The sequence below is a fragment of the Octopus sinensis genome, linkage group LG5 (assembly GCF_006345805.1).
Source record: "Octopus sinensis linkage group LG5, ASM634580v1, whole genome shotgun sequence".
In the NCBI taxonomy this organism is placed as follows: domain Eukaryota; kingdom Metazoa; phylum Mollusca; class Cephalopoda; order Octopoda; family Octopodidae; genus Octopus; species Octopus sinensis.
In genome coordinates this window covers 21,229,165-21,244,500 of record NC_043001.1, presented here as the reverse complement: position 1 = coordinate 21,244,500, position 15,336 = coordinate 21,229,165, and the positions used below count along the sequence as shown (strand labels likewise).

Here is a 15,336-nt window from a genome sequence, read left to right as displayed (position 1 = left end):
TGCTGGAGCACCGCCTTTAATCGAGCAACTCGGCCCCAGGACTTATTCTTTGTAAGCCCAGTACTTATTCTATCGGTCTCTTTTGCCGAACCGCTAAGTGACGGGGACATAAACACACCAGCATCGGTTGTCAAGCAATGCTAGGGGGACAAACACAAACATACACACATACATATATATATACATATATACGATGGGCTTCTTTCAGTTTCCATCTACCAAATCCACTCACAAGGCTTTGGTCGGCCCGGGACTATAGCAGAAGACACTTGCCCAAGGTGCCACGCAGTGGGACTGAACCCAGAACCATGTGGTTGATAAGCAAGCTACTTACCACACAGCCACTCCTGCGCCTGTGGTATAAATGCTAAAGGATTAAAATTTTTTTACTTGGTGGCAAAATTTTCACCACACTAACTGCATACTTGTCACTGACATGGTTCTATTACAGTGGAACTGCATCAGTGATGAGGTTGCAGTTGGTGCAACAAAAGATTTGATGCCACAGAAATACTTAAGGAAAGTTAACAGTTTCTGTATCATCATCATTTAACGTCTGTTGTCCATTCTGGCATGGGTTGGACAGTTTGAGCAGGGTTGGTAAGCTGAGAGGCTGCATTTGACTCCAGTCTGATTTGGCATGCTTTCTATGGCTGGATGCCCTGCCTAACGCCAACCACTCTGAGAGTGTAATGGGTGCTTTTACATACCACCGGCACAGGTGCCAGTTATGTCATACCAGCATCAGCCACATTGCTTCCATGAGGCCCAACACTCGAATGATGCTTTTTATGTGCCACCAGCATGGGTCCCAGTTACATGACACCAGCATTGGCCACATTGCCTCCATGAGGCAATGTATGTTTTTAAATAGCTAACATAGCGTAGGAGTGACTGTGTGGTAAGTAGCTTGCTTACCAACATGGTTCCAGGTTCAGTCTCACTGCGTGGCACCTTGGGCAAGTGTCTTCTACTGTAGCCTCAGGTCGACCAAAGCCTTGTGAGTGGATTTGGTTGACGGAAACTGAAAGAAGCCCGTCGTATATATGTATATATATATGTATGTATGTGTGTGTGTGTGTATATGTTTGTCCCCCCAACATCGCTTGACAACCGATGCTGGTGTGTTTACGTCCCTGTAACATAGCGGTTCAGCAAAAGGGACTGATAGAATAAGTACTAGGCTTACAAAGAATAAGTCCTGGGGTCAATTTGCTCAACTAAAGGCGGTGCTCCAGCATGGCCACAGACAAATGACTGAAACAAGTAAAAGAGTAAAAAAAAAATAAGAGTGTTTTTTATGTTGAAATTTATATCATATTCACCATTAATACTTCTTGTTGTATCATCTGATTTTAGATTGAGTTGAAATAAATAACTAGAAAATGTAATTTGAAGAAAAACAATTAATAAAGAGTTTTCTTTTCTCTGTTTGAATTTTTAGCTATTAAAACAGGACGCTACACCTTAGAGAAAAGAACTAAAGATATTCAAGAAGTAAAACGTTTGCAGAAAGCTGAACTTTCTCCACCTCTTGGCAACTCAGATGAAGATCTTGAAGAACTCATTGCAATCATTACAAAAGCCCATGACATCTATGGTCAGGAATGTGTTTTTGATGAAGAGGAAGTAAAAAGACGACAGCGAATTTATTATGTAAGTTGTTATATTTCATCATGTAGTCACTGGGTTCAATCTCACTACTTGGCACCTTGGACAAATGTCTTCTGCTATAGCTCCAGGTTGACCAAAGTCTTGTGAGTAGTTTTTGTTATAGAAACTGAAAGAAGCCCATGGTGTGTGTGTGTGTGTCCATCATTATCTAAACATGAAGTGATGGTTATAAACGAGCATTACTATCATACAGAGGATGTTCATTTTCAGTCTTCCTCGTATTTTTTTTTTCTAGTCCTCTATGAAAATTATTTCTGGTCATGGTGAAATATTACCTTGCTTGCAAACAGGTGAGGGTTGACGACAGGAAAGGCATCCAGCCATAGAAAATCTGCCTCAACAGATTCCATCTAATCTGTGAAAGCATGAAAAAAGTGGTTACTAAATGATGAATATACATAAAGGGCACAAAGGAATTTCTGTTAAGCACTGCCAAATAGACCTCCACACTTTGTGTGACCCCCTTCGGTCAGACTCTGACCATGGGTTTGCACCTAGAGAGTTACCCTCTGAGGCGCAAGTCTGGGCAAGGTTGTTTTATGGAAGACCAGCAGTCGCCCATGCATACCGGCCTCCCCTCTCCACACCACCGAGTGTTGTCCAAGGGAAAGGCAAAGGGGCTGATACAGCTTGGCACCTGTGACGTCGCAACTCATTTCTACAGTTGAGTGAACTGGAGCAACGTGAAATAAAGTGTCTTGCTCAAGAACACAACACACAGCCCGGTCCGGGATTCGAGCTCACAACCTCACAATCGTAAGCTCGACGCTCTAACCACTGAGCCACGCGCCTTCACACTAAACAGACCTCCACACTAAACAGCCTCAAAAAGTACAGGCTCAGAGTTTTGGGGCAAGTGTTGCCACTTTGACAAGTTTCTGTTGAAATTCTGGAAGCTAATATCACTACAAGACTAAAGAGCAAGCAGGGATCCTAAGCTTATTTATTGACCTTATAACCTGGATTGAAGCCTACTTTCAATGTAGCCACGTCCTTTAGTGATCCTTATATTTACTACATGCATAAACTCATATGGAACTTCCTGTGTCATCCCAATATATCTTTCATCCTTTTTATGCACCCATTTCCACAACCCACTCTGCCCTTTGCTTAACAGTTACTTTCCGAGAAATTAGTAATCTTAGTATTATATTTACGGTAATGTACTTGCATAGCAAGTCACCTGATCTGAGATTGTGTGCTGGAACGAAAAAAATTGCAGCATGGAAGGTGTTTATAAGCTATTTAAGAAACACACAAAATCCGTTAGATTCACTTCAACATTTAAATTTAATTTGTCAAAATATTTTCGTCACTTTGAGAACGCGACCTGTTCACTGACAAAATTCCGTGCTGCAGATTAGGACTGAAATTATGTTTGCTGATACAAGGGAAGTAACTACGTAGTTGAAGCTAAATTATCTCCCTATGATACCTACGACTGGAAGCTAAATCATCATTGTTTTAACGTCTACTTTTCTATGCTAGCATGGGTCAGATGGAATTCGTCAAGGCAGAATTTCTAAAACTGGATGCCCTTCCTGTCGCTAGCTTCTCTTGTTTCCAAGCATGGTAATATTTCCCCATATCCACACACATTTTTCATGTAAGATTGATCATTATTTGTATGACAACGACACTTGTTTATAACCATCACATGATGTCTATACAAAGGTTTGCGCACGCATGCACCCACACACTCTGTCTCATATATGTATATATGACGGGTTTCTTTCAACCAAATCCACTCTCAAGTCTTTGGTTGACCCTGGGTTATAGTGGAAGACAATTGCCCCAGGTGTCACACCAGAGACCAAGTTTCTGAATCACACAGCCACACCGTTTATTACTTTTCATTGTCCAAAGATCCTTTAATTTTTAATAGATATATATAATATATCCCTCAGAGATATTAGGTAAACAGTTGCGTGAAACTTGAAGTAGACAATTTATCAGTTTTTTTTTTTGGTGGGGGGGGGGGTCATCTAGTTTCAGCTCACGAGCTGTGGCCATGCTGGGGCACCGCCATTTGGTGTTGCTACATAATGTTACTTCACAAATGCTTCTTAGCAATTGCCATTTGGTGCATGAGAGAGTTTGATGCAGCTGCCCTCATCCGCACCTCCTGCCGCAAAGTTGGTTCATCTGGGACACCTGACAGGAAGAGGTCTAGCTTTATTTTGAAGACACCTACATCCACAACATGCAGGTCTCTCAGGTCCTTCGGGAGGATATTGAAGAGCTGAGGACCTCTGAATCCCAGGCTATCGCAGTAACTTGTCCTACATCTTAATATAGTTCTGAAAACTATATTAAATCATATACTTCAAATTGATTCTTTCCCATTGCCTTTTAGTAATTCATTTTATATTACAGTGTGTGTATAAGCCAATGAGCTGGCAGACCCGTGGACATGTTTACAAAGTCAGAAAACAGCACAGCTCCCATGACTTTCGGAAATTTTTCATGCTAAGAGTTGCTGAAGCATGGAACAAACTGCCGGCATTAGATGTTAGTTGTCGGAGCACTGCATCCTTCAAAACTTCCATGCTTCCTGAGATTTGCCAACACTACACCTGATTTTCTCCCCTCCATACACACACAAGCATGTATCTGACTCATACACTGTTCACTTCCCAGACATTTGTACATTACTGCATATGCTTTATACACACTTTTGACAAGTTGTGGTGCACCTGAGCAGTCTATACAATAATTTCATTATTATTATTATTATTATTATTATATTATAATCGTTTTTGTGTGAGATGAAATGCTTGACAGCATTTCATCTGTCTTTACATTCTAATTTCAAATTCCGCCAAAGTAGACTTTGCTTTTCATCTTTCCAAGACCAATAAAATAAATACCAGTTGAGCACTGAGGTCAATAAAGTCAACTAGCCCCTTCCCTGAATTTGCTGGCCTTGTACCAAAATTTGAAATCAATATTACTGTGTGTTTGTGTGTGTGTGTGGTGTGTGTGTGTGTTGTATATACATACATGCACACACTGTAATATGTGCGTAACTCGCTAAAAGATTTCCAAACAAAATTCTGTCCGGAGAGAATGGCCTCTGCACTCAGAACACAAAGAGCTAGAACTGATATTAAAGAATGCCAATCTAATGCCCTGAACTGGTTCTTCAGGTATTAATTGTTTTATAACTGGATGCTCTTCCTGCCATTAACCCATGCTTGTTTTCAAGTGTATATATTCACACACATACTTATGCATGCATGTACATTCAGCTGATAACAAAATCAGATCCATTTTGTATACCAACCTGAAAACCTCATAGCAAAAATATGCATTCAAGTATATATATATATATATATATATATATATATATATATATATATATAGGTACAAGCATGGCTGTACAGTAAAGAAGTTTCTTCGTTTGCTTTGCAAGCACATGGTTTGGGTTCAGTCCCACTGGGCAGCACTTTGATCAGTTATCATCTACTATAGCCCCAGGCTACTATGCAGTGTGTGTTCATGTATATTTAAGTTGGTCTGTACCTTGTAGAAGTATCTCTTTTTTTTATTATATTTATGCACCCTTTTCAAGCCTAGCCTGGCTCATGGGCCCGGTTTCCCAGTTTCTGTAGCATATGTGTTCCCCCCAGCTGGACGGGACGCCAGTCCATCGCAGCATTACTCAAGAAACAGGAAGAAAGAGTGAGAGAAAGTTGGAGCTTTAGATGTTTTTGCTCAATAACCACACACAATGCTCGGTCTGAGAATTGAAACCGTGATCCTCCAGCCATGAGTCTGCTGCCCTAACCACTGAGTCATTGTGCCTCCATAGAAGTATCAGGAATACTTAAAGTTCAAAACTGTAGTTATATATTTTCCATGTGTAACTACATGGACAATGTATAACTACTTGCAATTTTAAGTTATTTATGAATTTACTTTTTTTTTTTTTTTTTTTTCAATGTAATTCATTGATTTGTTTTTTGACTCCTTTTTAGGAAGAATATAAACTGAAAGAGTCTGTGTTTGGTGAGTTACCAGCAATATCAAAAGAGGAATATCATTCATTCTACCATTCCACAGGCATTGACTTAGATAATCGACTCCATCTAATGGAAGTGTATGCCAAATCAATGGAAGAAAATGTCCGGCGTTTTGTAAATTTTTCTAAATCAATTCCATGTTTCCAGAATTTGACAATAAGTGATCAGAGCAGTCTCATCAAAGGTACGTTAGAAGTTTTTTTTCATGTTCATTAGTGGTAACTTTATCAGCAGCATACACTTTATGATTTTGGGAAACAATGTGGCAGAGGTTATTTTTGCCATCATCATCTTTAATGTCCACTTTTCCATGCTTGCATGGGTCAAGCAGAATTTGTTGAGGCACATTTTCTACAGCTGGATACCCCTCTTGTCACCAACTATCACTTATTCTGAGTGAGGTAATCTATTGCCATGGAAGACAGAAAGCAAACAACACTGCTTGCATCATCATCATCATCATCATCATCATCATCATTTAACGTCCGTTTTCCATGCTAGCAAGGGTTGGACGGTTCGACTGGGGTCTGGGAAACCAGGAGGCTGCACCAGGCTCCAACCTGATCTGGCAGTGTTTCTAAAGCCAACCACTCTGTGAGTGTAGTGGGTGCTTTTTACGTGCCAGGGGAGGCTGGCAGCGGCCATGATTGGTTGGCGCTTTTTACGTGCCACCAGCACAGAAGCCAGTCAAGGCGGCGCTGGCATCGGCCACGTTTGGATGATGCTTTTTACGTGCCACCGGCACAGGTATCACAACTACAATTTCCATTTGATATTTATTTTGATGACGCTATTGACATTAGCATGGTGATGCTAATTGGCAATCCTCACATGATGTCATGACAAGAGCACACACACACACACAATAAGCTTCTTTCAGTTTCCATCTACCAAATTCATTCACAGAGCATTAGTCAACCCATGTCTATTGTAGAAGACACCTGCCCAAGGTGACACACAGTGGGACTGAACCCAAGACTACATGATTAGAAAGCACACTTTTTAACCACAGCCTCATGTACCAATAAATAAGAAAAAACTTTTTTCAATATATCAAACGATTCTTTGCAAATTGTTTTTCATCTTATGTACAGATTATCTATCTCTTTCTCTCTCTCTCTCTCACTCTTTCCCCCTCTATATATATGTATATATATATACACACACACACACACACACACACAATAAGCTTCTTTCAGTTTCCATCTACCAAATTCATTCACAGAGCATTAGTCAACCCATGTCTATTGTAGAAGACACCTGCCCAAGGTGACACACAGTGGGACTGAACCCAAGACTACATGATTAGAAAGCACACTTTTTAACCACAGCCTCATGTACCAATAAATAAGAAAAAACTTTTTTCAATATATCAAACGATTCTTTGCAAATTGTTTTTCATCTTATGTACAGATTATCTATCTCTTTCTCTCTCTCTCTCTCACTCTTTCCCCCTCTATATATATGTATATATATATACACACACACACACACACACACATATAGACTCTCTCGGAGTGGTTGGCATTAGAAAGGGCATCCAGCTGTAGATACTCTACCAGATCAGATTGGAGCCTCATACAGCCTTCTGGTTTGCCAGTCCTCAGTCAAATCGTCCAACCCATGCTAGCATGGAAAGCGGACGTTAAATGAGGATGATGATGATGATGATAAACTGTCTGTAATAATTGCTTCAAACTTTGTTCTGCTGCTATTTTTCTAGACAAAAAAGAGTTTACAGCTGCATTTTGTTTTCAGTGTATATACAAGATTTATCTTTCATTGAAACAAATTTTATATCATTTGATTAAAACTTTCTATGTAAAAAAATAAAATACAAAAAGCTTACTTGATGTGGTGCAGGGGTCATCATTTCATTTCCTTTTTCCTAAGCTATAAAAATATTGATGGTAGAAGAGTTATGTCATGTTTCCTGCTAACTAAAACGTTTATCTTTACTAGGGTTGCTTTGACCCTTTAGTATTTAAACTGGCCACATCCAACCCAAATAGTCTACCTATTTTATGTTCGAACTAAGGAGATCCAGCCTCTTAAAACTACTCAACAATGACATTCTAAAAATAAACAACCACATCATTGAAATTTGAAAGCTGTGAGATAATGCATGACAAATTCAAAAGAATGAGAATAAATGAGCATTACATTTGACCAAGCAATCATTATCATCGTTTAACAAGGCTTTGGTCGGCCCAAGGCTATAGTAGACGACACTTGCCCAAGGTGCTACGCAGTGGGACTGAACCCGGAAACATGTGGTTTGGTAAGCAAGCTACTTACCACACACCCACTCCTACGATGTTAACCCTTTAGCATTCAAACCGGCCATATCCGGCCAGAATATTTAACCTGTTTTATATTGAAACTGACCAGATCTTGCCTCTTACCTCAGCCCTACCATATCATTCTAAAACTAAAAAAAACACATCACCGAAATCTCTAAACTACAAGATAATGCATGATTAATTCAAACCATTTTAAATAAACAAACATCACATTTGACAGAATAATCTGAACACTAAAGGGTTAAATATCTTGGTAATATAATCATTATCTCTCAGCATCTTTGTACATGGTCTGCATGGCTCTCACAAATGATTCAGTCTTGTTGGCGTTTTTTTATGTGTTCCTTGTTTCATTTTCATTTTTATAATTTATCTTTTTTCTTTTATTTATATTTCAGCATCTCGATTTGAATTTTGGTATCTAGGCAATTTTAATATGATGAACCCAGTTTTAAAAGTCGCAATGGGACAAAATGGAGCTTGTTACCATTTTGAAGAAATATCACGAATATGGGACCGAGACTTTTTAGAAGCAGTATTTCATTTTAGTGAAGGATTACAGAAATTACATCTGGATTGTGATGAAATTGGTTTGATACAAGCTATCAGTATTATGTCAGTTGGTGAGTAAGAAATTCCCCAATTCTCCTTTTAAAAATAGACTTTCTGTATCCTTGCTAGTCTTTTAGAATATTCTTTGATACTTATTTTACAAATTCTTGAAAACCAAGACTTTTTTTGTAGCATATGGATATGAAAATAAACAGATCAACATACAGACGGATAGGTACATAGGTTATATGAACAGACTGAAACACATGACCATATATACACACACACACTTTACTCCACACAAAGACACATATAGAGATGCACATCCATACATACAAACATGGTACATAGTTGCAAAACACACACACACATGCACACACAAGAAGACAGAGGTGCATACATATGCAAACACATGCAAGCACATAATATGCAGGATACGTACATACAGATGCACACACATACATACATATATATATATATATATATATATATATGCATACACACACATATATACATGCATACATACATACACACATACATACATACATGCATGCATAGGCACACACACTGACCCACACACATGCGTACAAACAAACAAAAAGGAACGCAGTGTAAATAACGGACAGAGTTAAGACTATTGAAAAGGTTGCAAGACGCAACGGAAATTATAGGAAAATAAAAATAAGAAAGAAGTGGAAATTTTACCGGTGAGTGTGTTACATTATAAGGCACAAAAAGAAAATGACTCTCCCCACACACAACAGAACAAGACTTAGTTAACTTAGATTGAATAAATCCAATCTGAATGGTCTCCAAACTTTATCGATTCATTGATTCATTGATTGATTGATTGATTGATTGATTGGAGTCATCTACTCTTGAATATCAAGGATTTCCATCTATGGTCTATGATTTTCAATAGGTGCAACAGTGTACATGACAGGGTCCTTATTCCTTGCATGGAGGCTGACTACAAATCTGGATTCCAACAAAAATATACCCTAGGTGCACTATACAGCTTACCTTCTGAGCCATTGACCATATTGGGTTTTGCCTTATCATTTCAGTCTTTAGTGCTTTTAAGGGGTGACGTCTCTTATATAGTAATTCTTCTGAGATTGCTGATACCCTCTACATAGTTTTGTTCACTCACTAAAGTGAGGAGCCGTGGTATGACTGTCAGTGTACACTACAAACTTCTGGGAGGGAACCATTAGTGAGAGCTGTGTAGTAATTGATGGCCAGTGCTCCTGTCCACAACTGAGGTGCAGCTGTCAGGTTTACAAAGTGAATTCTCCTTATTCACTACACCAAACACCACTCCTTACTTGACAGCATAACATATTTATCTAGCACTTTTCTTTATCTATAATTAGGCATTTAGCAAATAAATAACTAATAGAATAGTCAATGGTTATCTGAATTCAGTAATTTGATTTTCCTCAGGGAATCCTTTATCATCATCATCATCATCATCATCATTGTTTAACGTCCGTTTTCTGCGCTAGCATGGGTTGGACAGTTCGACCGGGGTCTGGGAAGCCAGAGGCTGCACCAGGCTCCAGTCTGATCTGGCAGTGTTTCTACAGCTGGATGCCCTTCCTAACGCCAACCAGTCCGCGAGTGTAGTGGGTGCTTTTTACGTGCCACCTGCACAGGTGCCAGGGGGGGTCTGGCATCGTCCACGATCAGTTGGTGCTTTCTATGTGCCACCGGCACAGAAGCCAGTCGAGGCGGTGCTGCATCGGCCACGTTCGGATGGTGCTTTCTATGTGCCACCGGCACAGAAGCCAGTCGAGGCGGCGCTGGCAACGGCCACGTTCAGATGGTGCTTTTTATGTGCCACCGGCACAGGTATCACAACTACTATTTATCTGTTTTCTATATTGAAACATTCTGAAGCTCCTTCAAAAGTTAAGGAATTATGTGTTTGTTTAGTTTGTTTTACATGTTCTTTGTTTTCTGTGAGATCCTAGTTGGAAGGGGATTTATTTGGTACAGCATTTTACAATTGGACACCCTTCCTGTAACCACCTCTTATTTGTTTTTCAAGTAAGGGTGCTTCTTTCTCCCACTGCTCTTTAAAAGTGCAAAATGGCCAGATGCAATTTCAGATAGAAATAAAAACAACCTCACTGTTTCTCCCAAACAGTGATGAGCAAAACCATGAAATATAAACAAAGTTTCTAGAAATCTTCATTTTGTTCTTCGTAGACTTTAAAATATTCATTCTTAACCTTTTACAAATGAAGATTACTGGTGTTTTTATAACTGGAGCTGTCATTTTTATGTACAAGAAGAATGAGCATGTTGTTTAACCGACACCCTGTCAGTTACAACAATGAGGGTTCTAGTTGATCCGATGAACGGAACAGCCTGCTTGTGAAATTAACATGCATGTGGCTGAGCACTCCACAGACATGCATGTCCTTAATGCAGTTCTCAGAGAGATTCGACACAACACAGAACGTGACAAGACTGGCCCTTCGAAATGCAAGTACAAGTGGACTGGAGCATCATCATCATCATCATCGTTTAACGTCCGCTTTCCATGCTGGCATGGGTTGGACGATTTGACTGAGGACTGGTGAACCAGATGGCTCCACCAGGCTCCAATCTGATCTGGCAGAGTTTCTACAGCTGGATGCCCTTCCTAACGCCAACCACTCTGAGAGTGTAGTGGATGCTTTTACGTGTCACCGGCACGAGGGCCAGTCACGTGGTACTGGCAATGGCCAGCTCAAATGGTGTTTTTTAACATGCCACCTGCACAGGAGCCAGTCCAGCAACACTGATAACGACCTCGCTCAAATGTTTTTTCATGTGCCACCGGCAAAGTGCCAGTAAGGAGACACGCTAGTAATGATCACGCTCGAATAGTACTTTTTACATGCCACTGGCATGGTAGCCAGTTAGCTGCTTACGTGAAATAATGTGTCCTGCTCAAGGCCACAATGCACCCCCAGATATTGAACTCACAATCTTATGATCTTGAGCCAAATACCCTAAACTACTTATCCATGTGACTTCCCTGTTGTTTAAAATTCTATAAAAATGCAACATCTGAATTACAATAAAGAAGAAAAATATATTTTCTTAAAGTGATCAACTCTGTCCTCTTTCAAGCACACACACACATCAACTAAGATAATAGTTTTTGAGTTCAAATTCCGCCAAGGTTGACTTTGCCTTTCATCCTTTCGAGGTTGATAAATTAAGTACCAGTTGCATACTGGGGGTCAAGCTAATTGACTGGCCCCCTCCCCAAAGATTTTGGGCCTTGTGCCTAGAGTAGAAAAGAATGTGATAGTTTTAATTTATTCAATCTATAATTGACTTTGTCTTAATTCTATTAGTTTTTAATTGCATTCTATTCCCTTTTTTTTCTTTTTTACAGATAGGTGCACTCTTGAGGAACCAAAGAAAGTTGAAGAAATTCAGCTGAAATTAGTCAATTGTCTCGATTACTTTTTGACTCAAAGAGATCCTACGAGTAAACAACGCCTTGCAAAGATCTTTGATCGTCTTATGTCATTGCGAACTCTTACGGAATGGAATGTTAAGCTCATACATTCAATGAAAGTGGAATGGGCTGTTTTTAGAGAAAATCCGCTTCTTTATGAAATTATGACAATATGACATTGATCTTCTATTGCTATTTTCTGACCGGAAGCTAAACCCTGTTTGAAAGCAGGTCTTAAAATACTTTTTACCAGACATTTATTGATATTTTTATCTAAAATTTCATTACCAAAATTTCAACATTTCTTTCATAACAAAAAGACTTCATTTTGCACTAAAAGATAGTGTTTATTTGATACCATGCAACTTATAAGAAATGTACTCAGTTGTATGGATTATATTTCATTATAAATTTATTTTGAATGATTTATACTGGATCAGAAAGTGTCTAACAAATTCGAAATAGGTTGCATGCTTCCTATTCTTCAAGTGATATGCAGTTATAACATATGCATGTATGCATGATTGTTACTTTGTGTGTCTATGTGTCTGAGAACATATACATACTTTTGTATATGTGTGTGCGTGTATCTGTTTTGTTTTTAAATTTAATTTAAATGAAAAAAATTTGAATTTCTACAAAATGATGTAAAAGGGTTAATACCTTTTGATGGCTAAGTTAATATACTTTTTTTCTTTTTTTTTAAAATCTGTTTTAAAATCCAAGATTTAGCCTTCATGTTAAAGATAAAAAGTAATTATAAGTCCTCAAAATATTTAGTGGAAGAAACTAAATTGTGATATTAGAAATATTTCATTGCAGAATTTCATTGGTTTTTTTTTTTTTTTTTTTCTTAAATTTTTTCTTTGCTTCCATATCACATGAGTGATATCACATGAATAAAAAAAAATCACAACAAGCATATTTGACTACAAAGTACCAACTGCTGGCCGGCTCTTTTGGGGAGTGTGATAACAATAACCATTGAATTGTTTTAATTTCAAATCTGTGTGATTCTCTACTTGTGGATATTTGATGGTGTGAATACACTGTTTACCATTGAGTACTTGAAGAATGGAACCAGATATGTGGTTCATGAACCAATAATTGCTCAGTATGTTCAAGACATAACGTCATATATTCTGTTGCCTTGTGAAGATGGTTATCTGGATACATTTGAATCTGGATCTTGTATATGGAAGAAGAAAAAGAAACTTTTTTTTTTTTTGAGAACTTAGTACACTGAATATTACTTAATAACTTGACAGTAATTTTGCAGGCCTAAATTTAACGACTTACTGTTCTGTTAAGATGTATATGTCTATATTTTTTTGTTATAACACACATAGTTTGTTGGCATATATATATTATTTGCATGGAGCTAAATCAAACTGTTTTATATGATAATATATGTAACTCCTATGTCAAGAATCATCCTATGTCGAGTGTCATTTTCCTTCATTTGTCCACTTCCTCATGTATGTGTGTGCATATATAATATATATATATGTGTGTGTGTGTGTTAGGAATATTTTTATGTATTAAGATAAAGAAAAGAGACTTGGTTCCATTCCAGTTGATTATATTAAATTAATTAGCTTCTAGTCTGAAATTGAAGTGGTTACAAAATGGACTAATTAGCGTAGGAATTAGTTCTTTTTAATGGAGTTCATGATTTAAGCTTTGTGGATTTTTTTTTTTTTTTCCGACTTATGGTGGTGCTATTGTCTTTAAGAAAAGTGTAAAAGTTTCCATTTTCTTCCACATCATCAATTCATGTGAAATTTATTAAAATATATATATATTATTGAAATTTTATTAAGGCTATTTAAAAACTTCATTTATTACCAGTGCTCAAGTTTGTAGCCAACCCTTGTCAACTCTATAGATTTAATTTACTTCTTGTGTTAAATTCATAAAAATATTTCCTACATTTTCCAACTAATTTAAGCTTTTTTCTTATTTTAGTCCTTTTTCTGAATATTTTACATAAGATTAAATAGAAAGAAAATTTGCATACATTTCAAAAAGAAAGTCATTAACACACATACGTCCTTTCTCTCTCTATACACTCTCACACATACACACACCATCAAATTTTTGGAGTCAGATAAGTGGTGTAACAGTTAAAATAAGTTTTACTTCATGAAAAAAGTATCATAAATGTTTCATGTGTCTTTGAATTTTTTGTGTGTGTTTGGGATTTTTTTTTTTTTTTGTGAAGAACTACATATGCTGAGATATTAAAATATATTCTCATTTCTATAAATTTGAAATTAATTATTACAAATGAACACCAAATTGGAAATATATTTTTAAGATTTGTTATCAGTTACCAATTCAAAGAACTGAGTGCACATTTCATACATTACCTGCATTTTTACTTTAATTCTTGTGGTTGGAATGCTTAGTCCTTTTGTAATTTTTTTTTTTTTTTGTTTGCCTTCTTTTTAAAGTCATCTTTTACATTATTCTATGTTTAAAAAAAAAGTTATATAAATGAATTTCAACATTTAATATTATGGTCATTTAAAAAGACTATATAATTAAAAAATAGTCAAAAAGTGTGTATATATATATATATGTGTGTGTGTGTGTGTGTGTGTAACAATTTATAAAACTGGTGCTGATAAGTAACTGAAACTGTTGCTTTGTGAAATTTTATTTGTAAAGAAAAAAAAGACATCACTAGATACCCTGTGAATATTAAAGTAAATCAAACTGAACTAAATTTGAATGAGTTTTGACAAAAGTCAATTGGTACATATATTTTTCTTACACATGAAATGCTGGGTTCTTTATTCTCTAGAATTTTATACGCTTAATTCTAACATTTCATCTTGCTGAGATATGTAGATATTGTGCCTTATCCAAACGCTGGTTATGAAGCCTAAGTTTTTTTTTTTCTTAAAAAAAAACATTTTAAATATATAAGAAGCTTTAATAATATTAAACAACTGCAATTGTTATACAACGTATGTCATTGAAATAATATTTATTTTTGTGTCTATCTTCAATATCAATTGTACCCTAAATTCATGCTTGTGACATTTCTTTTTCAATCTTTCAATATTTTATTACAACTTGAATTGCTATTAACTGTCAACTAGTTTTGGATCACAAAACATATATTGATATATTTTTTTCCAAATATCTTTTTATATATATACAAATCATAATGTTTGCATGCGTGTGTGTGTGTCTGTGTATGCATGTATAGTAGTAGCTTTTTTTTATGGCTAGTACTAAGAAGAGAGTATTCAATACTAAGACAATAGAGTGAATATATAAATTTATATTTCAAATTGAGAAATTCAGC

General features: G+C 36.9%; 1 protein-coding gene across 4 annotated transcripts in view; it reads left to right on the top strand.

The window, feature by feature from the left end:
• The window catches only part of LOC115212410 (retinoic acid receptor gamma-like), an 88,570-nt gene extending 73,649 nt beyond the window's left edge, over positions 1–14,921 (top strand). For all 4 annotated transcript variants that reach the window (XM_029781311.2, XM_036503205.1, XM_029781312.2 and 1 more), the window contains exons 4-7: positions 1,445–1,656; positions 5,655–5,883; positions 8,401–8,625; positions 11,952–14,921. In XM_029781311.2, the coding sequence (XP_029637171.1) occupies positions 1,445–1,656; positions 5,655–5,883; positions 8,401–8,625; positions 11,952–12,193 (908 nt within the window). In that variant the 3' untranslated portion in view covers positions 12,194–14,921. The remainder of the gene's footprint in view (positions 1–1,444; positions 1,657–5,654; positions 5,884–8,400; positions 8,626–11,951) is intronic.
• The last annotated feature ends 415 nt before the right edge of the window (positions 14,922–15,336 follow it).